The sequence below is a fragment of the Leptosomus discolor genome, chromosome 1 (assembly GCF_034619465.1).
Source record: "Leptosomus discolor isolate bLepDis1 chromosome 1, bLepDis1.hap2, whole genome shotgun sequence".
Classification (NCBI taxonomy): Eukaryota; Metazoa; Chordata; class Aves; order Leptosomiformes; family Leptosomidae; genus Leptosomus; species Leptosomus discolor.
This window is the reverse complement of record NC_141391.1, coordinates 101,099,419-101,114,736: the sequence shown is the minus strand read 5'-3', so window position 1 is coordinate 101,114,736 and position 15,318 is coordinate 101,099,419. Positions and strand designations below refer to the sequence as shown.

Below are 15,318 nucleotides of genomic sequence, written 5' to 3'. Positions count from 1 at the left end.
TATTATTTACTAACTAAATTTACTACTAATCACACTAATTAAGTTCTTGAGGTGTCTGTGTCATATCTTCAATCATCACAAATCTGGCAAAATTTGAAAGACCCTAAGAGAGTCTATCATGCAACAAGTGTTTATTGCAATATATGATTACGTAAATTTGATACTGCATTTTTTTTCTGGGAATCACGAATGATCAATAGGTACCTATTTTTGGTTCAAGCAAAGACAATTTTTTTTCCTGAGATGTGTTTTCCTTTCATTCAGAATTGGCAATTAGAAAAAAGCGTCATACGCATATCTTAACAAATTCATATAGGTTCATTTGGAAGTACCTTAAAAACCTGACAACTTTTTTCTTCAATAAAAATTACCTAATAGGTATTTGCATCAATGTCTAGTGATTTATGAAATACTGTCATCTCTGAAGTCTGAAGATACCTTGCAGAATTGAAAAATCACATGGACTACATAATTCTATTATCCATGACAACAAACTATTTACAACACCATCAACCATAATACTTAAGACAAATATTTTAACTTATTAAAATAAAGGTCTTTCTGTATGATAAATGTAATTGTTCAAATTGTAATTTGACTAAGATCATCTTCCCAGTATAAGGTACTTAGAGCCAGGACTTCTAGTTTACATCTTATCTGAAAACTGACTACTCAAGCTGCATCACGACGGGGAAAATCTTGAAGACCTACATCTGTAAACACTTCATTACATTTGGACTACTTAATGTAAAAAAGCAACCTGAGTGCTGACCACTCTGCTGGTACAATACTTTAAAGATAACAGAGTAAAGGTTCAGAGTTATGGAAAAACCAAGACCACTCCTCTTAGCTCCCTTGCCTTTCTTGAGAATACATAAATTGGCCAGACATGATTCTATTTAGCTTGTGATATCTAAATAAATTCACAAACCTCTGAATTATATACTTCATCTTACTGAGATGTGTGAATAATGTTACTGAGAACCACCACCAAATACAACTGTCAGAGAAGAAAGGTCTTGACCTATTAAATTATCACTTTGTCGGTTTCTTCACAGTACTTCTGTTTTCAATCCAGTGGGCTGAACATGCTGTGAATACTAAAATCTAAGCAGCAAATGCTACAACTAACTGCTTCTATAGAATAACTCTATTCTTTGTGGCCTCCTATCGAACTAGCATGTCTGTCTATGTCCAGAAGCCATTGAAAACTCAGTTGCAGGACAAGGATGTAGATCTGGGGTAATGGGAGCAGCAAAATTAGATGGCAGTATTTTTTTTAATGTGTATGCACATGAGTACATACGCACATACAGAGAGAATAGTTTGGAATTAAAAGAAATTTGTATTTGATTTCAACTTTCTCTAAATGGCAATATTTTAGAAGAAATTATAATTTGTCAATTCTATCACAGTGTCAACTGTAAGACTACAAACTGATTTACTTTAATACTGTCATAACACATCCTCATTCACAGAATTTGTGTGCATATATTCTAAAACAAAACACCTTTATTACTTGCAAGAAGGCATATTCTGTAACATTTAGGCTCTCTAGCTGAGAACTAAAGCTATAATTGCTAGTTAACTAATCACTTACAATAATATTCAAGACGATTTAACTGATGATGTTGATTAAAGAAAAAATCCCCCCCAAATTCCTGAGGTTATTTTCAACAGTAAAATTAATCTGCAATTTCTGCAGATAAATTAACACTGATACTCAAAAGTAGCTGCCAAGAAAAGTTATAGCTGCAGGTAGAGACACACATAGAATAATCTGTCCTGAAAAGCAACAACTTCCCAAAGACAGTTTTTTCCATCAGACTGTTTCATGAAACATAACAGTATAGTCTTTGTACATAGACTCCAACCTAAGATTTAGTAACTGTGATTTTCGTATCGCTTAATCTTATTCAAAACTCTAATGAACTACCTTGGCAAAGGTATCCCACTACTCTTTCATAAGGGTCATCTATGTGATGATGAAGGAATGTCTAGCACAATCCTAACCAATGTTTAAAAAACCCAAACAAACTAAGGAGTATTTTAGTGAAATACTCAGAAAAAGGAATGAGAGAAAACAGTAATGTTAAAATTAAGGCCCCAATCTATTTGGTATTACTCATGTCAAATAACTTGCCTAGAAAATAACTTGTACTAGAAAACACATCTAATCTCTAAAATATTCATATTCAATACCTGAAACTTTCTTATGATGATGTCCATGCTTTGCAAGAGGAATAATGATTAAACTCCACTGTCAAGTAAAAAGTTGTCACATTCAGCCCTTTAGGGCTTAGTGGTTTATACATTAATATTCTGTGAACACAAAGATCTCTATTTTGTGTCCTATCTAGAAGATAATCAGCTTGTTTTTTTTTTTACTTTGGCTAGCTTGCAGGCAACAAATCAACCACAGGAAAAAAAGTTTCTTTCTTGTGTGTTACTATAAATGTGAATTCCAGATCAGAAAGCTGAGTCAGCATGGTCTTGATCACTATCTTACCCATCTAGAAGATTCATTGTTGTTGTGGTAACTTCACTAAAAAGAAGAATCTTTCCAAGCTTCTTTGTTTGAAGATTCTGTTGATATGTCTCCAGGCTGAAATGTTCTGATGAGAAGCTTCCCATCTCAGTGATGACTGGCACTAGAGATGGAGTTACCTCCATTTTTGATTCACTGGATGAAACAAATTTAAGAGACACCTTGCTGGATGCTCTTACTCCTGCAGCATCTACATTCCCCTCGAGCCATTTCAGAAAAGCAAGATGGATTTCCTGTGGGCAAGGAAAACAAAATAAGGCATAGAAATACAGACCACATCATGTGAAGACATACAAACATTCTTCTGAGAATATTTTTATCCAAGCAATCATCTTCTACTTCAAAATAGGAAAATTAACTCAATTTCCTCTTCAAAGATCAACTTCTGCTGCTTGTTTTAGTCCAGCCTGGCCTGACTACTTGGTACTGTCTTCCCAGTCTTGAGACCATGCTCCTTTGCAGATTAATTAGCCTTAATCTTTCCCTATAACAGGGTTTGTAGTGGTTCCCCTAGACACTGAATCATGGAGTGCACTCATTCGTCTGTATAACAGGTTTTTCAAAGTTTCTTTTCCTGCCATCACTAAGACTCGATCTGAAGGATAAAGCAGCAGCTAAGAAAAACATTTACCGATTTCTCAGCAGAATACCTGCTAAAAGCACTCATACCTTCAGTTAACGGAAGTTTGCTATTACCTTAAACATAGACAAAAGTGGCTGTTAATTAGATAGCTAGAAGAGAAGCATGTAACTGAAGAATGCGCACAACTAAGAACATTCTGCTAGCGCACAAAATGCAGTTGTATGTATGCTCTGTTGTCCTTGTCCCAGTCAATGGCATAGCTAGCGCGCATTTCTCTGCAAGAGATTTTAAATGTGAAATACGCATGTATGAACATATATAATTTTACATATCTATACACCAAACCTTTGTTCTTTCTCTCCTTTATTTTAGGTTATTTAGAACTAAATTTTTTCAATGTGAAACGAAGAGATTAATTACTGGGATTATGTCACTGTCTGGTGACACCCTTAAACAACTGTTACACATTCATAGAAATCTTTCTGGAGATACCCAATTCTGTTTTGAGAGATTTGATAACAAACATTTGCCATTTCTTCAGAAGCCTTAAGTTAACAACCCATGAATACAGATGCTGGGACTTCTTTTTGCTAAGTGTGTACCTTAAATTTCGAAGTGCTCTCCTAGAGTTCAAGTGGTCTTTTATATGATATCTGACATCACAAAAATAGTGGTTTCTACTCCACTGAAAATAATGCACTAACGATTCTCGCCCTCAAATTTTTAGGAGGAAGACATTTAACTTTTAAATTAAAAAAACTTCTAAGCAAATCTTCTAACCAAATACAAGCCCCTCCTTCCCATTTCTGGGAACCAGAATACAAGTATTTCTCACATGAGTGCTGAAGACAGGCCTAAGCTCTCTTGCCCTTGAACAAGATGTCTCTGAACTCCAGCCCAACTCTTTAAAACCCACAAACTTCAATAAAGAGCAAACTTCCTATAAATAGTTATCTAACCAAGGAATTACTACTATTTTCCAAGTCCCATTGTTGTATCTTAAGAATGAATGACAAAAGTGGTTCTGTTCCTAACACCTTTCTACAGATTTTCCATCCTCAGAAACTACACATTCTCGAGTTTCACACAGACACTGCCTCTGGTGTGACGTTCTTTGTATGCTGAATGTCAGCAGACGTACTGGTTTGCAGCCCTGTAGTCTGGGTAGGAGAGCGTAACATGAAGAAAAGAACAGTCTCTTTCCAAATGCAATCAGGCACCAGCTTCTAAGCATCAGGACGAGCTAAGAGTGACTCAGTAGCTAAACTGTAGTTACAGAGAAATTAATTCTCATTTCTTGGTTTTCTAAAGCTCCATCTGAACTCTTTCCATCTAGCTTCTTGGACGAAATATGCTTTAGATATTTTCTTCCCCTCCTTTTTTTTATATGCATCATAAATGATGATGTGGCATTAAAGGTTTTATGAGCATTTCTTTGACTTGATCTGCATGAAGCACTTGTATCTTCACTTAGTGTAATATCATAGCTTTGACAGACTGCTGCTAAATCCTTTACACACTATTCTACTTGTTTTACACACACACAGAGTAATTTATTAACTGTAACTGACATTTAGAAAAATTATAACTTTCAGTTCTTGTGAGGGAGTATATAGAAAAACTGTGCTTAATCAGAAAGTGCATTTTCCTATTGCTTTCCAAACACAAACTTTCACTTAGCATAATTGAGCATGCAATTCCCAGACACAAAACCATAATTTTAACTCACATAAGGACGTGTTTACAGACTTACAGAAACAGATAGTAAGTTAAAAAAAAAAAAAGTGCTTGAAGTATTATTACATTCTAAACAAACAATGCAAGTGCTTGATGCCATGCATCAGAAAGTCTGATGTACTTTTGTCACAACATACTTTCTAAAAAGACTGAAATAGCATATATTTACATGTGATGTTACATTATCACAAATAGGCCACACAATTCCTACCATCTATATCCTCGAGTACATTCTTTCAGGTGATTTTTTCCCCATAGTTTTTAGGTTTGCTTCTTGATTTCATTTTCTTGTTTCTAACACATACTGAACCATTTAAGAATTGTTACACTTGTATAATTATGAAGCTAATTTTCCCCATAATGTACACACATTTATTGAGCTGATCAAAAATATAAACATGAGTAACACATAATCAAGAAGAGCATTTGACTTTTAAAAATTTCTAAAAAATAAGTTTTTACATTTTTAATAAAGTGAAGTTTCAAGTGCTGTCCAAACACACACTAGAAAAATTAATTTTCACTGTAAGAACCTTCTTCACACGAAGTTACAGAAACACGGATGCTGAACCAATGCATTCTGGTGCCCACAATTATACTGGCACACAGAGAAGTACATTTTTCTATAATGAAATAAACATATATAAGAAGTCAGCGTTAACCTCTGCTTCAACTCCATTTAAAAGAAATATAATCACACCAGAACCTGAACCGTGCAATTTGGTGCTAAGTTCAAGATTCAGCTTTGAATTCCAAACCTATCCCCAGCTGCGTCTGTCGTTCTGCAGCAACCTCTGGTGGCCACTTCAATGAAAAGTGTTGGTTCAGGAGCTGTCTGGCCTTCCACACCTTTGGGACCAGACCAGGCGTGTCAAGCAAGGCACCCAACACAACACGGTAAGGGAATACCCAAACTCCTGGCCACTGCTTACCCTGACCGTTATCAAAATCCTAAAACATGCAGGTACAAGCTTTAAATGAGTACGCAATAAAAAAAGCTGTAGCTGTTACATATTTAGGCACTGACAACAATTATCCGCAGCTACTTACACATACAATCATACTAAAATCTATATTACACATGTTATCAGTAACCTACTTTGTAAATATAACTACACTTGCTTTAGGGTGGCACAAATATATTCTGAAATGGTTATTCACCATTATTGCATTGGTTTTGGATAGGACAACTGAAGTCAAGCCAAATTTAATTTCCTATAAAACTGTTAATTTTTCAAATCACATTTGATATGTACATTCTCTAAAGCAAAGGCATTGCCTCCTTTCTCAAAGAATGAAATTTGACATGTCAATCAAACAACTTGGCAACAAGAGAGCCAATTAGCTTTTCGCAGTTAAAATTATCAACCACAAATGTAATATTTATAACAAGAAAAATTTTCTACCCATATTTTAAATGGTAGAAGCATAATATATTTTCAATGCATTGTAGAAAACAATTATCAAAGCAGAAAAGCACTACACCAACAGGAATTACTACTACTAGTACTTCTCACTAACAAATCCTCCCCCAGTACTCCAAAGCACAACTTAAATCCTCCCAGACAAAAGCATAGAGAGACATGAAGTTTCAAAGCAATGACAGACTCACCAGTCTGGTACCCAGGGACAAACAGATCAACCAGCAGAATCTGGATTGTCAGACTGAAAGTGTCACTGAATGAAAAGTTGTTTTGAGCAGGTAGAGAGATAGAGTGGATGTAAATCATAGAAACAGAGTTAAGCTGCTCCGTACCCTCAGCTCCTCCACTATGGAGCAACAAAGGTTTATTAGCAGTCACTCTAGCAAGGCCTGGAGGTCTGACATTGCACATTGTTGAATTAAAGTTTAAATGGTAATTGTAATGTAAAGAAGGAAGAGTAAAAGCTGTATTTTGTTTATGATTTAACATCTGTTTTCTATGATTTTGAAAGTTTGGTCAGGTGTGCAAAGAAACTGGTACATAGCGGAAGTTTTCTTTTGCTGTTTAAAATTCTTTTTATTTTTGCAATCATTAGTTTCACTTTTCCCTAATGCTTACTTAGCGGTTGAGATTGAACAAAAAGGAGAAAGGAGGGAGACATAAGAGACAAAAACCAGCTGCATATGAACCCTTCTCTGTTGTAGTATAAAATAACAGAAAATTACAGCTCCTGATGGAGAAGATTTTAATTACACCCGGGCTCTATCAACGAATACGACTTACACACAAAGCACATAAACTTTCAGTTATAATAGTTGAAAATAATCCCAAATCCAAGACTTTATTCTGACATTCTATTTATACATACAGAATTTTAATGTATTTTCTTATTTTTATATGCATGTTCTTACACATACAGATATATGCAAGTATCTCTCTCATTTGGTGCATTTGGGAGCTGCTCTTTTCTACCAAATTCTGTGATGATAGGTCTTAAACTCTGTATCAATGGAATTCTTTGTTAAGACAAAATTCAGTCACAGTCTAAATTCATTTGGTTTCTATTAAAAACACAGAGGTGAAACTAAATGAAAGCTAAAAATATAATGTCACAAACCAAACAAACATTATACATCAGTCATCTCTCTCCTTTCTTGGGAGGAAAAATGAGACAATTTTAACTACTGATGCTCTATCCAATGACTCAATATTGTGACCATAATATAATACTCGTATTTTAGCTGTTGCTTGTTGAGTAAGTGAGGCCAAGTATTCACTTTCTGGATACGTATCTAGAACATGATTTAATCACTTTTCTCCTTCCTTGGCATAAAATGTAACCATTTTCAATGAACTACCTCTATTTTTGCTTCACTATACTTAAAAAAAAAAATTGCAGTTGATGCAATTATTGATCATTATCAGCTGACGTACTGATTAAATCACATATGCATATATGGTCATTAACTGCAAACAAGTGAAGATTACACAGGCATGAAGTACTAGTCTTTTAAAGGAATGCATGAATAGCCCATTTGGAGCATAAACACATTTACAGACATCACACCTTCAATATGGCTGACCTACCTTTTTTTTTTTTATGAATTGGCTGTTTTCAAATGAGTATTGTTCAGTTCAGATATGTTCTCAAATGTATATATTTCATATGAATTCTGTAATAGCACTGATAGAAAAGAACGTATTTTAATAAAGAGTGCATGGCATTTGGAATCCAATTCCAACTTTAGAAAACAAAAATACACACACGCATATATATGTACACAAAAAAAAAATATATCCTCCTTGTATCACACAGCTTTGCTCAACAGCCCTACAAGTTAAAGGTGTTAAATCAGTCACTGGAGAGCTTCCATAGCATCTCTTGAATCCAACAGAAACAAACTGAAGTCCAACGTGGTAGTAAGAAGTAGGCTGGTGCCAGCAAAAAACACATCTACAGTGGCAACTCCAGCCCCGAATACTAGTGACTTAGGAGGCCAGCAGCAGGAAAAGTCAGCTATTAGCACAAGAGAACAAGGTTTTGGCAGGCATTTCTAACTAATGAGGCACACAAAATGCTTTTCTGATGCTGCCTGTGTTTTTATTTCCTGTAATAATGCCATACTTCAAGATCTGAAGCAGATGACAGTTTCATAACACAACCATAGCCCCATTTTAAAATCACGTTGATACTTAGTCAATATAGAAAAATGCCAAAAATAAATAAATATTAAATGGCACTAAAAAGCCTTACTGAAAATATACAGAAGATGCAGAAAAAACATGAAGTTACATACTATCCTTATTGCTTTCAAACCCTAGCATGCATATACTACCTTTTCCTGAGGCTTTGTAAAACATTTTACAAATACTAAGTTTAGTACCACAGTCATTCATTAAAAGGCATTATTTTCTTTTACAAGGGGGCAGAACTCCATACAATGTGCTTCACTTTATGAAAAGACTGAAGAAAGAAGGAAAAAACCCCAAAACTTGGTAGATCAGATGAGGAAAGTAGATAATCTCTTGGCAATCACAGCCTTGACAGAGGAACTGGAAGAAGATGGAAGAATAGGCCTGCTGTAGCCTCTTCCATAGAAACACTCACAAAGATGGGACAAAAGTTGCTCTTCCCTCCCAAGGAAAACAATACTGGCAATTAAGTTGTAGCGGCCATCAGTCATAGCTGAACACAGGACTTAGGAAAGCTGTAGATAGCAGATGTATTATTTGTGTTTGTGTGTCAAAGCCAGTGTTTCTAACCAGACAACCAGGTTAAGAGACTTTATTAGACAGTCATAATAATTATTTCAATACTGTTCCAATACCATTAATATGTAATAACATTTTCAAACTATACATCAGTGCCTGGACTCCTGAGCAGTTGCCCTTTTAGGCAAGCGTAAGCTTGAAGACTGATTTTGTAACAACTGAAATAAAAAGAATAAACAGAAATGTAAAAACACAAAGGCTGTTTACAACACATTCAAGATCTGATTTGAAATATATAAACTACTCTAATTCATTTTCAGAAAGCATATATGAAGCTTTTCTCTTAAAATTGTTCAAGGAAATAGATAAAAATCGAGCAACTCTGTTTCCCTCCACAGCCCCACTGGCTGATTTTAATCAATCTTCAGATTACTTAAGAGTATTTCCATTCATTTTGCATATTTTATTAATAAGACGACACATCCTAGCCAAGGTCATTCCTGTAGGCCAAGTCAGGGGAGAATCCGTACATCTTACTCTATTCAGTATACAGAGAGCCACTATTTTCATGACTGGTGTTTTAGGCCATAGTACAAAAATTTTAGGAGGAGAGAAATCCCCAGTTCTCCACTCCCTCCTCTCCCCATCCCCCAAATAACTTCATAAAGATTTTATTGTAGTACAACTGAGGTGCATTCTCATTTCATGTTCTCATGAACTTCTGCAGTTACTTGGCTGATATTTGCTATGCATTCTCAGGATACTACATAACTAGGAAATCTGTTTCAGTTTATTAATAATCTTTTTATATTTCTTAAACCCAAATAGGGTGCAAAACATGAGTTGATTGCATAAAATAGGGAAGGGCATTTAGAAAGATAGCAGGGTTTGGTAACTTTTTAAATTCACAACCAACTGGATTTTTAGTAGTCTCTAGTGGTTTGGGTAGTTACTTTAGTCTGCGATATACTTTCTCAAGACAGGCAGAAAAAGTTAATCATTTCTGAAAGATCAGTTCCTTATTTTTATCTCCCCACTTCAGTGTGTTTTTAAAAACAAGTATTACATTACATAAGCAGTTACAGAGTGCATTATCTCAGCAGTATGGGACATAGAAACAGTCACATATAGAAGTGGGTCCATTTTGCCAACTGGCACGTGGAATACCTAGTCCAAAAAAAGGGAAAGATTTTTAACAAAGTGTTGCAAGGTATCCTTACCCTTTTTATTGCAGTTACATTTCTTTGACCATGAAGCATCTTACATTTCAACCCATTCCCAGTCTATGTGTCCAACAACTGCTCATAAATCTGTGCCTAAATTTGAATTCAAAATTAAATTTAGCTTTAAAAAGCACTGTATGCAAGCATAAAATTAATTTATCCAATGTGCAGCAGCCCATTCTAAACACAGGCTGCAGGGCCCAGGTCAGAATTCACTGACTAATGAGAAATATATCAGATGTTACCTTCTGTAGAGAAAAGAATGCTGACAAGAAGGTTAAAAATAAGACAAAAAGAAATCAACTAGCAACGAAAACGAAAAATGGTCTTAATGTCAAGTTTTTTTCTATCAGCATCTCTGTTATTTTTAGCACAGTGTTACGCTTAGGTATTAGGTTGCTAGAAGGCACATGCCATCATTCAGTCATGCAAAACAAATACAGGAAATGAGGCAATCGCATTTTTTCTTTATTGTTATATGTAAAAAAAGTATAAAAAATCCTTAAAAGGCTGGAACAATTAAAAAAAAAAAAGTAAGTGAATGCGTACTGCCCTAAGCAGACAAAATATGTGTTTTGATTTCTTAGTTTCGGTAAAGTACTATTATTTACGGTCCCTGACCACGTACCAGCCTTCGCAGCCGCAGGACAAGGCCAGCTGCAGAAGGCCCCACTGCCCTGTCCCCAACGCCAACCGGAGCTGAGTGGAGGAACAAGGAGGACAGCAGAGCAATGCTGTAAGGTGCATCCTGGCTTTTGCTTTTCTTACTCAGCTGCGACAGAACAGTCTGGAAGCAATCTTCCCAGCAGCTGCTCTCATCAACAAACTGTTTATTGTAAGAAAGTGGCTGGGTCAAAGGCTAAACGTCATCCAGAACTGAAAGCGTATCTTTAAAAAAAACCTGAAGCCATCCATGCATATGAAAAAAGCACATTACATATGAAAGAGAATCATATTCCATTCTGAAAGGCCAAAAATCTGCTTAAACAAAAGCTTCTCAATTTGATGAAGCATTGTTTTATAACATTGCACTAATTTACTGTGGCTTGTGCTGATTTTGAGACCTGGGCAAGGTTTCTAATAAAGGAAAGTTATTTACAATTCAATCTGTGTTTCGTGGTGAAAAAAAATACGAGTTGTATTAAAAAACACTCTTAAATATTTTATTAACATATATTAACACAAAGTTAGCTCCATAGTCACATACAACGACAAAAATACAAAACCTTTTTGTATGTCCTCTAATACATTAGAAATGCACCATCAATGTGTTACATAAGTTGAAAAAAAAAGTTTAGGCTCAGTATTAGTTTTAGCAGAAAAAAAAAAATTGCAGTTTTATGATGCAGGTAGCAGAGTAAGATGTCGTACTAAATGCATGTGTATTAAATCCTTTGCAAGCACTTGCTAAGTCAGTTTCAAACCTTATTTGAAAACTTTTGAATGCAACAGCCTGTATTCAGATGTCAAAACCTCTTCCAGAATTCCCAGCTCTGTAAGAATCACTAAAGGACTGAACTCAATCAGGTTTTAAACCAAGCATACTCTAAAAAGTTGTAATCGCATGCTACCATATAACTACATTTAAGCATGTGAACACACATAGACGAACACATACACACATACAAAAAGAAAGGAACAGAGAATGTATGCATCAAAACCCTCTCATATTTAGCATAATTTAGTAACATCCATAATAAAGTTTTAGTTTAAACTAAAAGATACTAAAAACTACAGGACAAAATCTCATTTAGTAGTTTGTAGCTCAATCTTAGAAATTAAACAGTATGTGACCACCTATGGAAAGTAAACTGGTATAACATAGCACAGTAATTGGGGTATGTTTGCTGCAACAGACTATAAAGCGGACTTTGAGGGTCAATGAGAACAAGGTCTACCTTTGACATAACATCACTACATAACACTTCACGAAAATGAGCATTGCAATGAAAGGGCTGATAAATCAGAGGACTAGTAGGTGTTGATTTATCCTACCAGAAAAAGGTGTGATAAATTACGGTTTGACCATTTAATTCTTCATGACACCTACTTTGTAACAAAACTGTTGTTATTTTTTTGACAAAAAGCGTACAGTAAATTGAGCATACGTGCAACTGCACTAAAAATAAGTATAGGGAAACCAGGCAGAAGGGAAAAGACGTTCCATTTTTGCACTAAAATCTGAACATTATGCATATTTAAGTGGTTTTTTTTTAAAAAAAAAAAAATCAAAGTCATGTTTAGAAGAATAAATTAAGATATAAATCTAACCCTAAATGCTGTACAGGTTTATTTTAAGTTACTCTCAAAAGTTTTTCTGTATTGACTAGAAAAAAAAAATACAGAAGAATTTTGTTCTCAGCTAATAGGGCAATAAATTAGATGCAATATATTCAGCCGGTAAAACTGGCTCTGTTAAACAGCTATCACATAATAGTATTTTTATTTGGTACCAAGACATGGTTTGTTTTTTGTTTGGTTTTATTTTTAAACTGAGGATAAAATTGTTTGTTGAAAATCTTGGAATTATTAGTAGCATGAGTTAAGTAAGTAAAACCTATGAAAATATTTTTTCTTAGCACTGATAATACACAATTTCTAGTTTAAGATTTTCCATCAGGTTTGTTTTGCCTTTCAACAGGTTTATGTACATAAAATGTGAGTGAATTTAGTGTTCATGAATATGAAATAGTAGAACAGGAGACAAAGATTCTCCTCTTAGCACTGCAAATATGCATTAAACTCAAATGACAAGATTTCAGCTGTACTTCCTTTTTGCCTCTCCTGAGCAAAAACTCCCAATTCTGTCACACTGTACAGGTTTTTGAGCTAAAGAAATGTCTGTGAAATATTAGGGTGAAACCACAACACATTTTCACATGTACTCCAACTCAGAGATTACAATACAGTTATGTCCCTGAAGTTGCACAGCTAATGTTCAACGTGTATCATATATTTCGTAATCCTTTCTAAGACATATTAAGGTTGACATAACAGCTATAACTTAAAAAAAAAAATATACTGAAAGAAACATCTTAGAAAGGAAGAATTTCTTGGAAATTACATGCTATAACGGCAAGAACATGCTTGGTACGTTATTCATCGTATATCTACTCTGAAGATAAAACCCAGTATTAAGATAATAACTACTAACTGTTGCTGTAACTAAGATCCAATCAAGGATCCAAAAAACACATTAGCATGGCAGCATGGGATCATTAAAAAAAAAGTAAACCAATACTTTTTATTTAGTGGAGTCTATCAAAGAAGTTAAGCTTTATGCTTTGAAAAGACATCATATACATAAACAGCAATGTAAAATTTAGATATCAAATCCAGAATTCTGAAGGATGCCTCAATAATACTCAGTTTATCATAAATTAATGAATTTTTCTTACAAAACAGGGGGGGAAATACAGTATTCACACCCATGTATTATAATGCTAGGTTGTAAAAGTGATACAAACTACATTTACAGTTATCCTAGCCGCATGTTTTCTAACACACTGCAATTCTTCTCTCCCTTTTTCAGCCCTTTCAGATTTAACACCTATTTTCTTCTGCTGGGCTTGAAACCGTGTTCATAACAAAAGGGACAAAAATTTTTCCTCAGAGGAAAAAACCAAGAAGATAGTAAGGCAAATCATACGCTACACCTTCCTGTAGCTGTAAGGGTCCTGATACACAGGCAGCTTCAAGAAACAACTTCAGAGCCAATCTCCTTAGAAAGCAGCCACCTGAAAGCCTTTCTGCAATTGTCAGGGATAAATGGGGGAAAAAAAAACCAACCCAAAAACCACCCACCAAATTTAATTTGTCCTTTAAAGGTGGACATACAACATACTTAACCCTCACAGGGATAAGGCCGAACATTTATCTAGACAAACGCTTTAGCTACTCCAGGGCTGAGTTCACTTTAGTCAAGTCATACACATCACTAGCTTCTACTCCAAAATACCATGTCTGGCACACAGACCTTACAGTACTGCAGGCAATGCAGCAGGAGTCAAAGCTCATGACGGAAATTCAGGGGTTTAGGAGCGACTTTGGCAAACAAGGCACTCAAAGAAGCAAACAAAAACAGACTCGAGACTGAGGCAATGTATGAGAAGTGGCCAACAGAAGCAAATATAGGCAGTCAGGAGCATTTTTGACAATGGCACATTCTTTATTCTGAAGGACTTTGGATTCTCTTGACTTGTGTCTGAGGACAACCACCTGTTTCTGTGCTTAGGGATATTTATGCTCCAGTACTGTGAAAGAGTTGAGGGAAGATCCAATCTGTCAAACAAAATTTTGCAATATTCATTAATGCAATTGGTAACACTTCATGTAGAAAGCAGCCCAAAGAGAACTCATTTAACTACAATGCTCAGAAACATGCTCTTGCATTGTTTTAAGACTCAACTGAATAGCACACCTGAAAAAGAAGACTGCTTCACTTTTTAGACTTTTTCCATTAAAATTTCATATTAACCCAGATAAGGAGATGTCTTGGGGCGCAGTGCTCCGGAGGGGACAACAATACACAACCTTAGGGAAATACTTGTTGAAAACCATGTAAACAGTAAATGCTTGCTGCATATGGACACTAATGTAGTCTATTGCAAAGGTTAGGGACTACAGCACAAGCCTCAAACTTCTGACAGGGTATAAAAGCTTTTAAGTGGAGTAACAGTAGAGCTTAATATAATTTTTCATTCCAGCTCAGCAGCCAGTGAGTGAAAGGGGATTCTGGCTCCCAAGGCATGGGGCTGCATTGAGCATTTCCTAGCTCCCGACTAAACACAGAAAGCAGTAGAATTGAAACTTTTGAACCCTGTTGTAATACTAAAGAAAAATAGCCAAGGTTGGTCAAGAGAGTGTTACAGAAGTGAGGACTAAGACTACAACATCCTATGCAGACTACACTTCTAAAGTCAAAAACCTGTCCAGAATGAAGCAAAAGCTTTGAAAGACTGAAATCTAGCTCTGCACATATTGACTCCAAAGATGAACTTTTAACTGACTAAATATGAACCACTTTTGCGGTTTTGAAGGCCCTTAACTGATAGTCCCAAACCAGAGAGTTAACTTCTAAAAACAAATTGT

General features: G+C 35.3%; 1 protein-coding gene across 1 annotated transcript in view; it reads right to left on the bottom strand.

Moving 5' to 3' along the window:
- Nucleotides 1-15,318, bottom strand: part of HLCS (holocarboxylase synthetase) — a 124,862-nt gene that overhangs the window by 76,754 nt on the left and 32,790 nt on the right. Inside the window, exon 6 of the mRNA XM_086482280.1 lies at nt 2,510-2,781. Coding sequence (XP_086338406.1) covers nt 2,510-2,781 — 272 coding nt within the window. The remainder of the gene's footprint in view (nt 1-2,509; nt 2,782-15,318) is intronic.